Consider the following 19984-nt stretch of genomic DNA (forward strand, 5'->3'; position numbering starts at 1 on the left):
ATTACAGTACATGGAATTACATGAAATATTCAACACTGTATTATAAAGTAGGCTTTGTGTTAATGATATTGCCCAACTGTTGGCCAATGTAAGTTTCTAAGCATTTTTAAAAGGCTTGGTATACTTGGCTAGACTATGATGTTCAGTTAGTTAAGTTTATTAATTAAATGCATTTTTGACTTACAAAATAATTGACATGAGCAGTTTCTTGGAACATAACCCATTCATTAGTGGGGGAGGGCCTTATATGTGTAATGTAATGTTTTGTTGGCTGTGTTGAGTGGTATTTCTTAAGTTAATGTGGGAAGAGTACTGATGGAATGTATATTGCTGTACAATCCTGGGATTTAAGAGGTGAAAATCCCAAGTGAAAGTAAATAGTGGTAGGTTACTGTGTGGAGTCTGTAAAATGGTGATATGGTATGTCACCTGTTTCTTAAACAACTGAATCATGATCATTATCATCGTTTTCATCATTGTCACCGTCATCATCATCATCATCGTCATCATCATTGTCACCGTCATCATCATCATATCATCGTCATATCATCATCAACAGCAACAGCCTATAACTAAAAAATGGGATGGGTAGTATCATGGAATAGAAAGGAGAGAGCACAAAAGTAGAATAGCTGTTACGTTTGTTTTGTTTTGTTTTTAGACACTCCAGCATATTTCCATGATTCGGCTCTGGTCACCTAATGGTGGCTGTCCATGATGGTCAGTCTCTGGCAACCTCCCTATTCAGGCCCTCATCTTTGAGGTCACAGAATGCCAAATTAAATCAGCCTATCAGTAAGTCTTACAAATTTTCAAGCCTTTAGAATCATGGTTTAGTCCCGCAGACAAAAAACGTTTTGCTTTGTCCCGTTTTTCAATCCTCCAATATGCTTGCATGTGTCAGCCTTGGTCACCTAATGGCAGCTCTCCATGCTGCCCGATCTCTGGCAGCTTCCCTGTTTAGTCCCTTATCCCTGAGGTCACACTCAATGACCTCATCCCAGGTCTTTTTAGGTCATCCTTTTGCTACCCTACCCCTAACATTAACACTTCTCATTTTCTGCACCCAATCATCATCCCCCATCCTTCCCACATGCCCAAACCATCTCAATCTACCCCTCCTCATCACAACACCAATACACTCCAGTCTCATCCTACCTCTCAACTCTTTCATCATAAACCTAGCCCCCCCAGGCCTCGCAGTCAGGGACACATTGCATATCCACCTAAGCATTGCCATTTCTGTATGTTTGAGCCTGCGAACATCCTCTTCCTTTACTGCCCAGGTCTCACCACCATACAGCATTACACCTAACACATGCCACATATAAAGATCCTTTAGCACAGAGGGAGAGCCTTCTCAATGTCAGGAGAGGCAACAGCTCCCTGAACTTTTTCCAATCACTCCCCACTCTAGCCACAGAGCTAGTTCCAGCCCCACCTCTAGCACATAACATGTCTTCCACATAACCAGACTCTTCCAAACACTCTAGAAACTCACCAGCAAGTTCAGTCCTTTCATGCCTGGCAATTTCCACATGCTCTCCCCAACACACTGCACATGTTATCTCGCAGTCTGCGTCTAATACCACTACATCTCTTATGCACCCACTTATCACAAACATTGCGCAAGATGGAATTACTTCCCACACCCTTGTGGCAAATCGCACATGGCCACTCCCTCTCTTATTTGACAGTACTGCCCCCAGCCCTAGATAACATCATTTTTGTTTTATCTGCTTTTATTGTTAAGCCCTTGTGCCCCATTCCATCTCTCCATTTCCAAAATCTTTTCTCTGCCTCCTTTCATTCTCTGCAATCAACACCAAATCATCAGCATCTTCCATGGGAGTCCAATTGTAAAGTCAGCCTGAAATTTGATTGTCACTTTCTTTTTAGATGAACTTTTCAAATGAACTACCTCCCTTACAGGTAAGAAGGAATGTTGCCTCCCTTGCATTATTTTACAGATGCTTTTATGGCAAATGCTTAGACAAACTTGCATCCATTGCGCCACCTCTCTACACCTTTCTGCTCACTACACTGGCATCTGATAGCGCTCATGATTGGACAGTCACACTACCATATTGCAGAACTTCTGCCTTTCAGAATTCTTTTATTCCCTGAACTGCATCTCTTTGGAACTCACTTCCCCAGAATGGTATCTCCCCAGACTTCAACCTATGGCTGTTAGTCCAGCTGTTACAGATTATTTATGAATGGAGGACACCTGTAGTCAGGTGTACAGATTATTTTTCATCCATCCATCCATCCATCATCCAATCCTACATTGCCCCATGAGGAGCGCAGGAGCCAGGCAGTTGGTCCTGACATTTAAGATGAGAGTGACCAGCCTCACTCATCCCTGAGTGGCATTACATGAGCAGTCAACCCCAACCACCCCTTGGATATAAACATTCACCGGCTCAGTCCGATTGGAGCGCAATAATTACCCACTAAACCACCAGGCGCCAAAATCTGGTTATATGGTTACCACTCAGTGTAGTAAATGCTATCCTGGTGTACAGGAAACCATTTGGCTTGTTACTCAGTGTAGAGTCACACAGGCTGAAGGAAGAGGAAAGAATGAAGGAAAGAAAGACAGAAGAGGGAGTGTAAAGTCCCCTGTAGGCAGAAGGACAAGGAAAGAATGAAGGAAAGACAGAAGAGAATGGAAGGAAAGAAGGGAATGTAAGAAAATATTCTGGAAAGAGGTAAAGAGAGTTAGACAGGGTGCCAAAGAAGTTAGCTGGGGAGTGAAAGATAAAAATGGGAGATTACTAGTGGAAAAGGGAGAAAAAGTGAGCAGAGGGAGAGAACACTTTAAGGAATTGTTGAACATAGAGAATGAAAGTATTGCCAGTATAAGTGGCTGGGGAATGGTTGGGAGAAGGAGGGATGTGAGAAGAGAGGAAGAAATCAGTAGGATGGAAGTTGTGGAAGCAATGAAGAAAGTCAAAAAGGGGAAAGCCCCAGGAATTGGTGGAGTGTGTGTGGTGCAATGCTGAAGCATGGGGGAGAGATAGCAGTAGAATGGATGTGGAAGATGTGCAGATTGGCCTGGGAGGAAGGTAGAGTCCCGGAGGATTGGAAGTCGGTACAGGCATACCTCAACTTACGAACATAATTGGTTCCAAGAGGCCGTTAGCAAGTTTATTTTGTTCTCAAAATGAAAATCCCTTTCAGTACTACACGTACAACATAAAAAACATTATACTGTTCACTGATCTGTTGGTAGGGTTTTAAATATTCTTAACCCTTTAAACGCGGCCGTGTACGGCCGATCCCCCCCATGTGGCGGGGTTGTAGCGGGGTCTGAGTACCTATGGGAAAATATTTGCCAAAAATCAGAGATTAACCCTAGAACATTAAAAATTTTTATGGCATATAGTACTTACATTCAGCTTTCTCCTTAGACAGGTGTTGAGCCTTCGTGGACTACCAAAGGACTTGTGGAGACTTGCAAAGTTGGGTAACAAAGTCTTCACTTTCACACCTCCAGCAACCTGGTTTCCCCTCTACCACAGCCTCAATCTGTCACAGTACACTTTATACAACAACGTACAGGTAGTTTGGAATCTGTATTTGTACAATAAGCACTGAAAATAAGGCTACAATGAACGGAGCGTACGGCCGACATGCAGCGCGGCGGCGATCTTCCCGTCACTGAACACACATTTCCCTTTTCACAGCTAAAAACACGTATACTACATTATTTTCCTTCATAGTACTTCGCAAAGGCTCGCTTGGCACTATTACGGCCCTAAAAATCATTGTCACTGCCAGTATTGTGAAGCGGGAATGAGAAAGACCACCGCGGTGCGATTTTATTCAGCCTTACGGCAGGCACTTTATTCTCGCTCCTGTCGGCCACTCGCACTTCATGTCTATCGCTCACTTTCACTCTAGCTGTCAGTTTAGTGCCTTATTCATCAGTGTCACTGTCATTTGTTATAAAAATAATATTTTCTACACACCAAACTGTCACTGTCAGAACATAGAATAGAAACATATGCTTTCAACTTCTTACACTGGAGTGACTGTCACTCTCAATACTTATATTATTACTATGTACAATTATTTACACTGAAATCACTGTCACTGTCAGTGCTTTTACAACTACATACACTAATTTACACTCATCAGACTGTCACTGTCAGTACGTACAAGAAAACTAAACACTAGTATCACTGTCACTCTCAGTATTATTTACAAGATTCTTACCCTTATTTTCAGTATCTAGTCAGGCTATGGTAGTCAAAGAAACACGGGTAAGCGCAGAGGGGAATTTTGCACTCTTTGCACTGCAAGGAGGTGCGCCTAAATGTTCTGTCTTGCCTAGTAGTGTGGCTGCACACATGACACTTCCTGAGTGCTTTTCCCCTCTTGGCAGTGCTAGGCAGTGGCTCCAGGCGGTGTCGCTGAAGGTAGTCCTGGCACTGTAGGCGGTCTGGAGGTGTGTGTGAGTGGCGCCTGGGACCTGATGGCAGTACCTGCCCAAAACGCTGAAGCAGCCGGTACACACAAGTCTTAGAAAAACGCCGGAGAGAGTAGTTTGCTGGCTTCCTGTTCTTGATCTCATGCAGGATGAAGGCGTTCAGCATGCACATATCAAGCAAGTGCAAGAACACCTTCCTGTACCAGCGACGGTTCCTCCTCAGGCAGTCTATCTCTCCGATCATCATATCAGACTTGTCCACCAGCCGCATATTGACGTTGTAGTCAATTACAGCATCAGGCTTCATCACAGGATCGCCAGTCCTTCTGTCGACCTTCCCTGTGGCTTGCATTTCCCCCTTGTGAACTGTGGTGAGCACATTGACGATTCTCTTATCGTGCCACCTGATCGCCAGCATTTTGTCCGATTTTTTCAGGTGCACGTCTCCCCGCTTTGATCCTTCAGCCTCGGGGAAGGCAGGGTAGTGTGCCCTATTGCTCCGGACAGTGCCACAGGATCCGACGCCGTGTTCTGAAAGGTACTTGGCGAGTTTGGGAGCTGTATAATAATTATCCGTATACAGGACATGATTCCCGCCAAAATACTTTTCCAAAAGCACTTTCACCACAGAACCAGAGAATCCAAGGGGGTCAGTCTTGTCCAAGTCCACATTGCTGGCGGTGTAGATAACGAAGTCGAGGATGAACCCTGTCTTGCAGTCACACAGCACGAAAAACTTTATTCCAAAGCGGTGGCTTTTGCTAGGAATATACTGCACGAACCGAAGACGGCCCCTGAACAAAACCAAGGACTCGTCAATCACAACTTTCTTGAAGGGCCGAAGGAACGTCATAAACTTGTCCTTGATCAGGTTCAGGATTCCCCTCACTTTCCATAGTGGGTCAGTTTGAGAAGGCTCATCGTTGTTGGCAAAGTGAAGGTACGTCATGAGTTGCCTGAAACGATCACAACTCATGTATTTGTTGAAGATGGGTGTGGGGCAAAGATCGTCAGCACTCCAGTACTCCTCGAGCTTGTGCTTCCAGTTATGTGGCATGAGAATCATCAAGCCGATGAATACAAATAGTTCCCGGATCGTAACAGGAACCCATGCTGCCATCCGCGACGTGGATGGCGTTGCAGCTTCACCTTCACGAACTGCAGCAGATTGCCCTTCGTACCTGTTCGTCTCGGTACAAATCTGCTCCATGACTTCGTTATCCAGGAAGGCCAACAGGTAGTCCAGACATTCACCATCCTCTGGGACAGGGAAGTCAGCCTGTATCCCACACCCACTGGCATCAAAGGGCAGATCTTCTGGCACAAAATCTGAGCCCTCAGACCACACGAAGGCATCCAGAGTGCCCTGCCTAGGCTGGGAGGTGGTGGGGGCGGCGGGGGGTGAGGCAGGCCGTGTGACAGTGGGTGAGGCAGGCGGTGAGTGAGGCAGGCCGTGTGGCAGAGGCTGTGCTAGGTCGTGTCGGTGTGGTGGTGGTGGGGAGATAAGGAGAAGGTTCAAGGTCACTCGCAGTGGCCTGAGTGGTGAGTTGCCTAGTGCGAGTAACCTTACCACTAACTCTAACACTAGGCGACACTTTCCTACTCCTACCAGCACGGACACAGGGCCTACGGAAACCTCTACGTAAACCAGACTGATTACTTCCCTTCCGAGGTGGTGAAGGAGACTCAGAAGACTCTGGAGAAAGCACAGCTGAAGATGACGACGAGAGAATGGGGCTGGGAGTGCGTGGCGGTATGGCGGCGGAGTGACCTGGTGTAGGGGACAATGGCTGGGAAGCGGGGTCACCACTTCGTCTCCTCTTGGCCCCCTTTCCATACACTAGTCCCCTTTTCACTGGAGCCTTGCCTGTTGAGGTGCTGGGCACAGGAATTGTCACTTCAGGCACCTCAGACTCAGCACTCGATAGAGTGTCTGACTCGGCAAGGCTCGATAACACCCCGACGTCACTACCATAATCCATTGACGCTTTCAACAATTCAGTGCCTATAGCCGAGTCACTAAGGCCCTTAGCAGTTCCTAGTAAGGGTTTGGACAGGGTGGAGGTCACAAAGCCCTTTTTCGGAGGGCTGGAAGGCACAGACTCGGAAGAGCTTGAGTGAGACATGGTGTCACCTTCAAAGATTGCGGTAAACTGACGCTAAACAGGGGCAAACCGCAGGAAAAAATGCTAGTGTGACAACTGGGGAAACAAGCGTTTCCAATTAGCATAAAGTGCTTGGGAGAGGAAGGCGCAGATTGACACGTCTGAGCTGTCCGCGCACTGCCATATCGCACAACGAGGGAGGGCCGGGCAGCGGTGCGTGGGTGGGTAAAAAAAATGATACTTGGCAACAACCAAGGTCAGTGGTACAAAGGTCAAGTGTGCTAAAAGTAGCTAAAGGATGGCAGTACTGATAGACAATACCAGCTGGAGCCTGCTTGCCCGTGGTTATTCAAAATTTACTAGAATCGCAAACACGACGATCTGCCGTTATGTCCTTTTCGCCGAGCGTCGCAAACGCGACGATCCGCGTTTAAGGGGTTAAGCAGTTTATATTGTATCATGAAATATAAATGCATAAATTAACACAAGAAATACACAAGAGTGTAAGACACAACTCTGTTCCTGCTATTGTCCAATGCCTATTTACAACAGATGAAAGATAATGGAACGTTTGCCACTTGCGAAGATATGGATGTGGCAAGCATTTCATTTTGTCTCGTTAGTTGTAAATATTCTATCTATCTATTCTATTGCCAGACGCCTCAATCCCGTTTGGGGTGGCCACAAACAAATCGCCTCCAAGTCGCCCTGTCCCCCACCATTTCACTGCCCTGCTCCCAACTCACACCCCCCTCTCTCATATACCTCTCCACCCCATCCTTCCATCTCATCCTCAGCCTCCCCCTCCCTCTTCCCCCCTCCACCTCACTCACATACACTCTCTTCGTCAGTCTTTCACCCTCCATCCTCTCCACATGGCCAAACCACCTCAGTGTGTTCCTCATAACGCTTCCTATCACATCCACATCCACACCACAACGCTCCTTTATATCCTCATTCGTCAGCCTGTCTCTCCATGTGACTCCACAGGCTCCTCTTAAATAACTCATTTCCACTGCTCTCACTCTTGACTTGTGTCCTTCCAACAACGTCCAAGCTCCACTTCCATACGTTAGAGTTGGTATCACAATACTGTCGTTTGGTAACTTTTTCACTTCCATGCTCACTTCCCTGTTTCTTATCACTGCTTTCAAAGAACCAGCAACCTTTCTTCCCTGCTGTACCCTTTCAAGCACTTCACCCTCCAAACCTCCATCCTTACTCATCACACTACCCAAGTACTTAAACGTACTCACATTTTCCAATTCCTCACCATCCAACCTCCCTGTACATTCACTGACTTCACCTCTCTCAAAGACCATCAATTTACTTTTCCCTACATTCACCTTTAGATTCTGTTTCTTACACACTCTCCCAAACTCATCCACCAAGCCTTGCGGCTCCCTTCGTCTTCACTCAACAACACAGTATCATCTGCAAACAACAGTACAGGGAGTTTCCAAACACTATCCTCTCTCACCAGGGCCACTCCAACATCCACTACCTTACCTTGTACCTCTTTTATTACCCCATCCATGTACAGATTGAACAACCATGGAGATATGACACATCCATGTTTCAACCTAACTTTCAAAGAGAAAAATTCACTTAGTTCACCATCCACACACACTGCAGCCTTCGCACCATCGTACAAACTCTTCACAGCATTCAGCAACTTCCCATCTACTCCATATATTCTTAACACTTTCCACAATCCTTGTTTATCCACCCTGTCATATGCTTTCTCCAAATCCATGAAAGCCACATACAACTTCTTTCCCTTCTCTAGAAACTTTTCCACTAAAGATCTAAGAATGAATATCTGATCTACACAACCTCTTCCCTTCCTAAAGCCTCCCTGTTCTTCTCCAACTAATTTCTCTGTTCTTTCTCTAACTCTGTCAATAAGTATCCTACCATACACTTTTCCTATTATACGAAGAAGACAAATGCCCCTATGATTACCACACACTTCTTTTTCCCCTTTTCCTTTGTACAAGGGAATAATTATACCTGACTTCCAATCCTCTGGGACTCTACCTTTCCCCCAGGCCAATCTGCACATCTTCCACATCCATTCTACTACTATCTCTCCTCCATGCTTCAGCATTTCACCACACACGCCATCAATTCCTGGGGCTTTCCCCGATTTAACTTTCTTCATTGCTTCCACAACTTCTATCCTACTGATTTCTTCCTGTCTTCTCACCTCCCTCCTTCTCCCAGCCATTCCCCAGCCACTTATACTCGCATTACTTCCATCCTTTATGTTCAACAATTCCTTAAAGTGTTCTCTCCATTTGCTCACTTTTTCTCCCTTCTCCACTAGTAATCTACCATTTTTATCTTTCACTCCCCTGCTAACTTCACTTCCACCCTGTCTTACTCTTTTCACCTCTCTCCAGAACATTTTCTTACAGTCCCTCCACTTTACACTCAAATTCCTTCCAAATTCCTCATCCACTCTCTTCTTACTCTCTCTTTCTAATCTTTTCACCTCTCTCTTTCTTTCTACATATAACTCTCTCTTCCGCCTCTCAACTTCTTCCACACCCCTATTTCTCATCCATTCATTGTATGCTTTCTTCTTTTGTGCCACAGCCTGTCTCACCTCTTCAGTCCACCACGCTGTTCCTTGCACCCCCCTCCGTCTTCTCTTCCTTCCACACACCACATCACATGCTGCACATATTTCTTTTGTAAATATCCTACACACACCTTCCACGTCTCCCATCTGCTTCAATTCATATTTGCCCATAAGCGATAATAGAGTTTTCTTTTTTCATAAACATTATTGTAGCTTACCTGAGGGCAGACAAAGCAGGACTTGCAGGAAGTGAGAGGAGGCAGGTGGAGGAGTGGAGTTAGTTGGAAGATGCAAGTGAGGAGAGAGCACACAGCACACTTCACATGCTTAAGAATACGCTCCTTATCCTTAACAATTGTCCCCACAGTTGATCTGTTCATCCCAAATGAATCCGCCACAGCACTAATTCTTTCTCCTCGTTCAACATGCTTTATTATTTTGAGTTTTTGTTCAACATAAATGGCACATCACTTCCTAGATGAGCCAGAAGCACCACTATCAACATGCTTGCATTTATCAGCCATAATAAATGGAATGAAAGTACTAAAAGCTCAATGAGCAGTGATCCTCTCTCCTCCAGCTGAACAAAATAAAAACAAAAGATAGCGGGTTAGCCCCTAGCACCCACACTGCTGCCTAGTGACCCGCCTCGCAACTGCTGTCACCCGCCACATTCAAAAGTGGTCGCAACAGGCTGCTACAAGCTAAATTAGTTTTTCATGGTTTCATTCGTACCTGTGAAATATTCATTATTTTTTTTCATGTTCGTGTCTTTGAAATGCTCGGATCTTGAATGCCCTTAAGTTGAGGTATGTCTGTATAATTATTCCCCTGCACAAAGGAAAAGGGGAAAAAGAAGTGTGTGGTAATCATGGGGGCATTTGTCTTCTTAGTGTAATAGGAAAAGTATATGGTAGGATACTTATTGACAGAGTTAGGGAGATAACAGAGGAATTAGTTGGAGATGAACAGGGAGGTTTTAGGAAGGGAAGAGGTTGTGTGGATCAGATATTCATTCTTAGATCTTTAGTGGAAAAGTTTCTAGAGAAGGGAAAGAAGTTGTATGTAACCTTCATGGATTTGGAGAAAGCATATGACAGGGTGGATTAGCAAGGATTGTGGAAAATATTAAGAATATATGGAGTAGATGGGAAGTTGTTGAATGCTGTGAAGAGTATGTATGAGGGTGCTAAGGCTGCGGTGCGTGTGGATAGTGAACTGAATTTTTCTCTTTGAAGGTTGGATAGAAACAATGATTTGTCATGTCTCCATGGTTGTTCAATCTGTACATGGATGAGACTATAAAAGAGATACAAGGTAGGGCACTGGATGTTGGAACGGTCCTAGTGAGAGAGGGCAGTGTTTGGGAACTCCCTGTACTGTTGTTTGCAGATGATATTGTGTTGTTAAGTGAAGACAAAGGGGTCCTGCAAGGCCTGGTGGATGAGTTTGGGAGAGTGTGTAAGAAACTGAATCTAAAGGTGAATGTAGGGAAGAGTAAAGTCATGGTCTTCGAGAGAAGTGAAGTCAGTGAATGTATAGTGAAGTTGGTTGAGGAGGAAATGAAAAATGCAAATGTGTTTAAGTACTTGGGTAGTGTGATGAGTAAGGATGGAAGTTTAGAGGGTGAGGTGCTTGAAAGGGTGCAACAGGGAAGAGAGGCTGCTGGTTCCTTGAAAGCAGTGATAAGAAACAGGGAAGTGAGCATGGAAGTAAAAAAGCTACTACATGAGAGTACAGTATTGTGATACCAACTCTGATGTATGGAAGTGAAGCTTGAACCTTGCTGGAGGGACAGAAATCAAGAGTGAGAGCAGTGGAAATGAGTTATTTGAGAGCATGTGGAGTCACATGGAGAAACAGACTGACAAATGAGGAAGTGAAGCAGCATTGTGGTGTGGATGTGGATGTGATAGGAAGGGTTAGGAGAAACACATTGAGGTGGTTTGGCCATGTGGAGAGGATGGAAAGTGAGAGACTGACAAGGAGAGTGTATGTAAGTGAGGTGGAGGAGGGGAGAGGGAGGGGGAGGCCAAGGATGAGATGGAGGGATGGAGTGGAGAGGTATATGAGAGGGGGGGGGGGTGTGAGGTGGGAGCAGGGCAATGAAATGGCACGGGACAGGGTGATGCGGAGGTGATTTGTTTGTGGCCACCCCTTACGGGATTAAGACGTCTGGTAATAGATAGATTTTTCCTTTCTCTGTTCTGTTACATTATCATTAACAGATACTACATAAAGAACAATATGATTAACATATAAAGTATGTATGTATCTCATGAAAGCAGATTACAGATTGAAAGAAAGATAGCATGACAAACTTTTGTTTTGGTGTTAATCATTGGTTTATCAATTATTGGTAGATATTTAATTATTAAAGCTACAGCCCATGCATTTTGTGGGAGAATCAGATTGGAATTTCTTCACAATGTTTTCCTAGTCCAGTTGCCATTATTTCCTTCCCAAAATCCTTTTTTTTTTTTTTTTTCTTATCATCCATACTAGTGCCTTCTACAGCCTTAATCCATCTTTGGTCTTATTCCTTCAGTTTTTTAAGTTAACGTATATTCTAACCACCATTTTCTTTCTTACTATGCATTGTGCATATTATGGCAGATCCTCCTCCTTCTCATCATCATCATCGTTCTAATCAAGTTCTCACATTCTAATGAAGTGGAGAGATGCAGAACATAGCTCTTTGATCTCACTGGGAACTCAGATCAGGACATTCCATATCTTTCAGTTAAGAGGTATAATTGGTGGAGATGCCATATTCAGTGTTATTCATAGAGGGGAGGGGGGATCTTACTAGGTTCCTATTCCTCCAGCTTTTAATGGCCTTTATTGCATTGCACTCAGAATATGGATAATGCCTTTCTTCACTATTCCTATGACATTACCAGTAACAAACCTGCAATGTCTGTCTACACATTTTATGTATCAAGCAGTCACCATAAGCACCATCTTTTTTTTTTTATCAGTTGTGTCATAACTTTAACCCAGCACAGTGCATTTACAGCTTTACAGCCAACTTTTTCTGTTGCTTTACCTTAACCTCTTCGGTCGGATGGTTTATTTTCCGTTTTATTCTTGCTACATTCAGATGAATGTGCTCAACTTTGGAGAGATCTCATTATTGAAGGAGTAAATTAAGGCTGTATCAAACCACACCAATTTTAAAAGTCTGGCCCAAGTTAATTATAATCATATGATGTAAACAAGAATAATATAAAAAAAATGCATTGAAGTGAAGCGGCCGACTACTTGCCATTTTTTTTTTATATAGCTTTTTTCTTTTTGTGTGTGTGTGTATGTGTAATTATAAGACCTGAATATATTGAGAGCAAGAAGCATGTAAAGAGACTAGTGAAGAGGAAAAAGAAGGAGGTAAATGATGATCTAGGAAGAAAAATGAATGCAAACTACTCTGAAAATAGGAAGTTATCCTGGAAAGAGGTACGGAAATGTAGAGGAGAAAGCGGAAAGAAATTTGATGGTGTGAAAGATGTAGGTGGTAGATTATTAACCCATGGGGATGAAGTAAGGACCAGATGGAAAGAATATTTTGAAAGCCTGATGAATGGGAATAGAGAGAGCAGAGCAGCTGTAAACATGATTGGTTTTGGGGGTGTGCAGAGAAGGAATGCAATGCCAGGAAACGTGACACTCACACAGGTGAAGTGTGCTGTGAAGCGGCTGAAAAATGGGAAAGCAGCTGGGATTGATGAGATGTATGCTGAGATGCTTAAGTGTAGTGGAGAGAGTGGAATGAAGTGCTTGTTGGAGGTATGTAAGAAGGCATGGATGAGTGAAACTGTGCCTGCAGAATGGAAAAAGGCTGTGATTGTACCCCTGTACAAAAATAAAGGTGAGCGAAGTGAGTGCAAGAATTATCGTGGCATAAGTTTGTCGAGTGTGGTAGGTAAGATATATGGAAGAATTAGTATATAGAATGTAAGAGAGATATTAGAAGTCCTAGTGAGTGATGAACAGGGTGGCTTTAGGAGTGGCAAAGGATGTGTGGATCAAATATATGCAGTGAGAAGGCTTTTGAGAAGGACCATAAGGCATTTATGGCATTCATGGATCTGGAAAAAGCATACGACAAAGTGGACAGAGAAGAATTGTGGAAAGTTTTGCGCATGTACGGTGTAGATGGGAAGCTGCTAGGTGCCGTCAGGAGTTTTTATGATGGTAGTGAGGCATGTGTAATGGTTAATGGGCATCTAAGTGAATGGTTCATGATCAGTGTGGGCGTGTGACAAGGTTGTGTGATATCCCCGTGGTTGTTCAATATATATATGGGTGGGGTGACAGAAGTAAAAACACAAGTAATCGAGAGAGGGATGGCATTGGTAATGAATGGTGATGGATGGAATATCACAACTTTGTTGTATGCTGATGATGCAGTACTGCTTGCAAGTACTGGACAAGAACTTGGTAAGCTAGTGCAGAGTTTTGCTGATGTCTATGAGTGTCGTGCATTGAGAGTAAATATAGAAAAGAGTAAAGTGATGGTTATTGAGAGGGAAGGTGACTCCCAGTGCAATGTTACGGTGAATGGAGAGACTGGAATTGGTGAGAGAGTTCAAATACCTGGGTACAGTGATAGAAAAGAGAGGAAAATGTGCAAAAGAAGTTGAAAGTAGAGTGACACAAGGAAGAAAAGTAGCTGGTGCAATGAAGGCCTTGATAAGAAACAGAGGCTTGAGTATTGCAGTTGCATGAGGAGTGTTAGTGCCAGCTTTAATATATGGATGTGAGACTATGGTGTGGCATGAAAATGAAGTCAAGTAAGAGCAGTGGAAATTGGACTGATGAGGAATGTATGTGGAGTACTGAGGGTGGGTAGGCTATGAAATAATGTGATTCATGAAAGATGTGGAGTGAGGTAGTCTGTGGACACCAGAATCGAAGAGAGTGTACTGAGATGGCAGGTCATGTGGAGGTAATGGATAACAACAGAGTGGTGGAAAAGGTATATCTGAGCGAATTTGAAGGAGGGAGGAGGCGAGGTAGGCCAAGGAGAAGGTGGAGAGATATGGTGGATGAGTGTGTGAGGAAGAGATGTTTGGAAGTCGGTGAGGCTAGGGAACTGACAAGAGATCGAGCTGGCTGGATGAATGTTGTGAGGAGAAGTGCATGATCAGGGATTTGGCACCCTGTTTTAATGTGGCAGCATCTGGATTGACTCACACGGATACGTTTATGTGAAGCTACAGAACTTGGTGAATGTTTTTGGTACCCGATAGAGCCAGGATTCCCGGGGCTTGAATGATGAGTGAATGGAAATGTGGCCCATTGGTTTGGGCAAATTTTGGGTTGTCTGGGCATTGCTACTCCTCACCCTGCTATAGGGTGGCAAAGGTTCGGATGATGATGATTATACAGTAATCCCTCTACTATCCGATGTAATAGAGCCAAAGGCATGTCTGGAAAGTGGGCCCCTGGCTCCTGGACTGGTACTTAAGGACCCTAACCCAGCCTAACTTTGAAACCCACCTAAATAACTCCCTACCGGACATGCATAGCACCTATTTAAACCTATTTAAGACATAAAGCATTAAATGAATGAAAAGGAACCAAAGAATGAGGAATTAGAAGTGACTGTACCTCAGCCAGGGTACTTACATCACGTTTGTGGCCGCCTTTTCTAGGGTTTTGGCAGTGGTGAAAATGCTCTTGAAGCACATACTGTAATCCAGTGTTGTGCTGCACTTAGTTCTTTGCACTGTGAGTTATAATTGTTTAACACTGCACATTGTTCTTAACTGCACCATGCCAGTCTCAACCGCCAGTTTCAACCGCCAATTTGCACTCAACAGTTAATCCTTTGCACTCTAAATTCTAATTTCTTAACACTGCACAACACTGTAAATTCCCGTGTGGTCTAGTGGCGAGATATTGCAGTTTATTCACTGTTTATTCACAAAAAATGAGCAAGTGTGGTTTCCATTGCAATAAGTATCTACTCGCAATCGAAGTTAGGCAGTAACTGGTGGAGACGAGTGTTGGTGACGGGGAAACAGAGTTGCCAGATCCCAACAACCATATTACCAAACTCCTCAGTTTTCATTACCAAATTTAACTTTTCATTACCAAATTCATAAAGCTAGCATTTATTCTTCACTAATTATATATACAAGTGGAAATATATGTAATCACTCTTCTTATAGTTAACAGCATGTTGATTATTTTCACACTATGTTGGCTAGCAGATTAATTAGAGAGAGCAAACAATCCACCCTCTCCATCCTGTGTATCCTCATGCATGTGAAAAATCCATTTGGTAATGCATTATTCTGATTCATTACCAAATTGGCCCACATTTGATAATGAAAAATGTTAAATGGCAACCCTGACAGGGGAGGGGGGAAGGGGGAGGAAGGAAGGAGTGAAGTGTCTGTGGTGTAACAGGTGTTCGGTGCTGCGCGGCAATTTCAAATTACGGGCAGGAAAAAATTCGGATTTGGGGGGAATTTTTTTCTTTTTTTTGGCCATTTTTGGGATCTGAAGGTCCAGGCCCACAATGTTCGGTAAGTGGGGTGTCTGGAAAGTGGGCGTCCGGAAAGTACGGGGATTACTGTATTATTATTATTATTAATATTATTATTATTATTACCGTTATCATCATCATCCATCCATCCATCATCCAATCGTATGTCGCCCCAGAAGGAGCATAGGAACCTGGGGCTAGGCAAGTTGGTCCTGACGTTTAAGATGAAAGTGACCAGCCTCACTCATCCCTGAATTATTAATACAGTATTATTAGTATTTTTTTATTTAATTATTTATTTATTTTTTTAAGGGGTTAGATGGAATGTTTGGTGAAATGCTTAGGTATGGGGGTGAGATTGTTGTTGAGTGGATATGGAAGTTGTGTAGATTGGCTTGGGAAGAGGGAAGGGTTCCAGAGGACTGGAAATCAGGTATAATTGTTCCTTTATACAAAGGAAAAGGGAGAGAGAAGTATGTGGTAACTATAGGGGTATTTGCCTTCTTAGTGTGACTGGTAAAATATATGGTAGAATACTCATTGATAGGGTTAGGCATATGACAGAGGAGCTAGTTGGAGAAGAAAAAGGGGGATTTAGGAAGGGAAAAGGGTGTGTAGATCAGATATTTGTTCTAAGATGTTTAGTGGAGAAGTATCTAGAGAAGGGAAGGAAAGTGTATGCTGCCTTCATGGACTTGGAGAAAGCTTATGACAGAATAGATAGGCAAGGTATGTGGAAGGTATTAAGAATATATGGAGTGGAAGGGAAATTGTTGAGTGCTGTGAAGAGTATGTACGAGGGAGCTAGGGCTACGGTGCGAGTGGATGGTGAGCGAGTGAGTTCTTTGATCTCATTGTGGGACTGAAACAGGGTTGTGTGATGTCTCCATGGCTGTTTAATATATACATGGATGGGGTTGTAAAGGAGGTGCAAGACCAGTGGATGTGGGGATGGCTTTAATGAATGAGGGTGAGATTTGGAAGATTCCGGTGTTGCTGTTTGCTGATGATACAGTATTGTTGAGTGAAGATGAATGGGAGTTGCAAGGTTTGATGAATGAATTTGGGACAGTGTGTAGGAGAAGGAATTTGAAAGTTAATGTAAACAAAAGTAAAGTTATGTTTGAGAGGAATGAAGTCACAGAGTGTGCAGTGGGGTTGGATGGTGAGGATATGGAGAATGTGAGTGCATTCAAGTACTTGGATAGTGTGATGAGTAAGGATGGAACTTTGGGGGATGAAGTGCGTGAAACGGTACAGCAGGGAAGGAAGGTTGTTAGTACACTGAAAGCAGTGATGAGAAATAGGGAGGTGAGTATGGAAGTTAAGAAGTCACTGCATGATATTATTGTGATCCCTACTCTGACGTATGGAAGCGAGGCGTGGACCTTGCAAGAGGGGAACAAGTCAAGAGTGAGAGCAGTGGAAATGAGTTACTTGAGAGGAGCATGTGGAGTGACGTGGAGGGACAGGTTGATGAATGAAGAAGTGAAGGAACGTTTTGGGGTGGATGTGGATGTGATTGAGAGGATTAGGAGAAATACACTGAGGTAGTTTGGACATGTGAAGAGAATGGAGAATGAAAGACTGACTAAGAGGGTGTATGTAGGTGAGGTGGAGGGATGGAGTAGAGAGGTATATGAGGGAGGGGGGAGTGAGTTGGGGGGAGGGTAGTCAAATGGTGGGTGACAGAGCAACTTGGAGGCGTTTTGTGTGCGGCCACCCTTTGCAGGATTAGGGCATCGGGCTATAGATAGATAGATGTAGCATCATTTAGTCCTTTCAATAGGAGAGGTCTTCCCTAAGTTGAATGAAGTCATCTGGTTTCAGCTTGAATAGAGTACGTCATTAGAGTGAAGTGGCTAACCTTGGTCCTATGTCCAGCCACTAACATGACTTCCTTCTTGGCCTAACAGCGGTACCTGGACCCACGCCATGTACACCATGCTGAGAAGGATGCAGTGACCCTCCTGACTGTTGCTGATTCAAACCAGGATGGTGCTCTGTCATTGCCCGAGGTCCTGGCTAAGAGCTCCATCTTCATGGCAAGCAAGATGGTTGATGTTGCTAGAAGCTTCCATGATGAATTTTAACCCATGAAGCCCAAGGATGTCTTTTTAAATTTTCGTTACCATTTCCTGACTATTTTATTCAGCTTTGGATAGTTTTTACAAGATAGAGGAGTTAGATATAAACTTATTTAATCCCTTCAGTCCAAGAAACTATTCCCTGGTATTGGCAAGAATCAGCTAAAAAGGATGACACGATTTGAAGGGATTATGTTTTACCCACAATCATCCTAACTCTTGTTTCTTATGCACGGTTGGGGGCAAAAGTTCACCTAATATTTCTCTTCTAGATCCTCTGTAGGCTAATATCCCGAAGCTGAGAAGAGCTTGCTGAATTTTATCCAGCAGAGAAAAGTAGTAGTGAAATTTTAGGTATACTTTTGTGTACAAACTCCCCCTTTTTGCAGCACAGCAGCAATTATATTGAAATTCTTTTAACTCAAGAGTTAGGCAGTGAAGTTGCCTCACAAGTGTTTATGTAAGGTAGTGTTATATAAGTAATAATCACTTTGGCTTTCACAGTTTGAATGTGCTTTCAGACTTAGAATTTCTTTATTAGTATGGTACTAGTGTGTGGTAAGAACAAGTGTCACAAAGTATAGTCTGTCTTGTTATGATAAGTGATTTATTGAGTCCTATGACTTAAATTTTTTATTTGCTTCTACAGTCATGTCCCACTATTCGCTGGGGTTATGTACCAAAACACTTCGTGAATATTGAATTCCTTATATAGCCCAAACCTATCAGAGAAGTCACAGATTTCAAAGTTTTAGCTATTCCTGTTACCTACAAACCAACTATAACACCTGTGAATGCATTTTATGGCACATTAATACTTGCTAAAAAGACAGTACAGGATGATACACATATCCTCCTGGGCACAGTGTCCTGTACTCTCCATGCGATGATGACAATGAGAGTTTGCCGTGTGCTGAACAGCACATACCTATACAGGGTAACTGCACAGTTTAACTGCATAGGACAATATTTCTCACAGAAAACATGCAAAAAAATCACTTATGAACCTCTAGGAACAGCTGTTGTTGTGGGAAAAGCAGGAAATATTGAAATAATTTCCCAGAAAAATCCTTGAATATGTGAACCCGTAATAGTGGGGATTGACCTTATTTGCACAGAATGACTGAATGATACATATTAGAGTTATGAAGCATAGTTGAACTGTAATCTTGATTCATATTGTACTTTGTATTTATTGCTTCTTCTGGTTTCCCTTCAATATGTATGACCCTTTCTGGTTTCCCTTCAGTATTTATCACCCTTTCTGGTTTCCTTTCAGTATTTATTGCATCTTCTGGCTTCCTTTCAGTATTTATAACCTCTTCTGGCTTCTTTTTAGTATTTATCTCCTCTATTCCTGGTTTCCCTTCATGTTTCAGTAACCTCTGTCATGGACTTTCTTACAGTTAAATACAATATGTAAGTCTTATACTAGGGATACTTTATGAAGTACAGTAATTTTGTTGTTAGTGATCAGTTGTCTGTTGAAATTTCCAAGGGTGTACACAGGTAAGTTAGATTAATATTATTGCAGAACAGTAACTGGTAATCTCTGGTGTCATATCCTACTGTAGAGAGGTATATATAGAAAACATGTTTTGTCGGTGTGTAACATTACCAGTATATTAAACGGTATGCATTATTAAGCATACAGTAAGAGTAAATATGAGTTTGTTACACAAACATCGGGTCATTACCTTCTTGGACAGTACCTTGTGAACCATCTGGTCTGATTCACTCAAGATGTCATACTGGTACTTGATGTGGGCAAAAAAGGCACTTATTTATTAGAAGACTTAAAGTGTAAACTTTGGTAGCAAGCATTTTGTTTGCCGTCATGCATCAAAAACTAATGTATATTGACGAAACCTTATCCTTCCCATGCATACTGTGCCTTACCTCTTCAGCCACAAATCTTGCAGTCTAAGCTTTACTTTGGTTTCCCTCCCTCTTGAAGCCTTGATCTCATTTTTAGTATTTAGTTTGCAAATTTTCATGGTGTTGCAGTTGGTAATATACTTTGTAGTATTTGATATTTGTCAGCTAACTGAACATTCCACGTAGACATTCCATATAAGACTCTATGAAAAGATGATGACTGCAGAAGGCCAGTTAGCCCATACTAGGCAGCTGCTGTCAGTATATGTGTAGACAGTTAGTTTTTGTACCTCAGTGAGTGGTTTTGAATGTTATTTCTGTGATATGCTTCAATTTGACAGAGGTTAAGGCTGATGCAGCATACTACTGCAGTGGACACTCAAACGGCTGATG

The 19984-nt window shown here is 43.1% G+C and overlaps 1 protein-coding gene across 1 annotated transcript in view; it reads left to right on the forward strand.

Annotated features, from left to right (window-relative positions):
* Positions 1 to 19588, forward strand: part of myd (stromal cell derived factor mayday) — a 71713-nt gene extending 52125 nt beyond the window's left edge. The window contains exon 8 of the mRNA XM_080267583.1: positions 17543 to 19588. Within this exon, the coding sequence (XP_080123709.1) occupies positions 17543 to 17719 (177 nt within the window). The 3' untranslated portion in view covers positions 17720 to 19588. The remainder of the gene's footprint in view (positions 1 to 17542) is intronic.
* Positions 19589 to 19984: the final 396 nt, after the last annotated feature.

Source organism: Coenobita brevimanus, chromosome 24, assembly GCF_032717465.1.
Source record: "Coenobita brevimanus isolate Jiangsu-jjx chromosome 24, ASM3271746v2, whole genome shotgun sequence".
In the NCBI taxonomy this organism is placed as follows: Eukaryota; Metazoa; Arthropoda; class Malacostraca; order Decapoda; family Coenobitidae; genus Coenobita; species Coenobita brevimanus.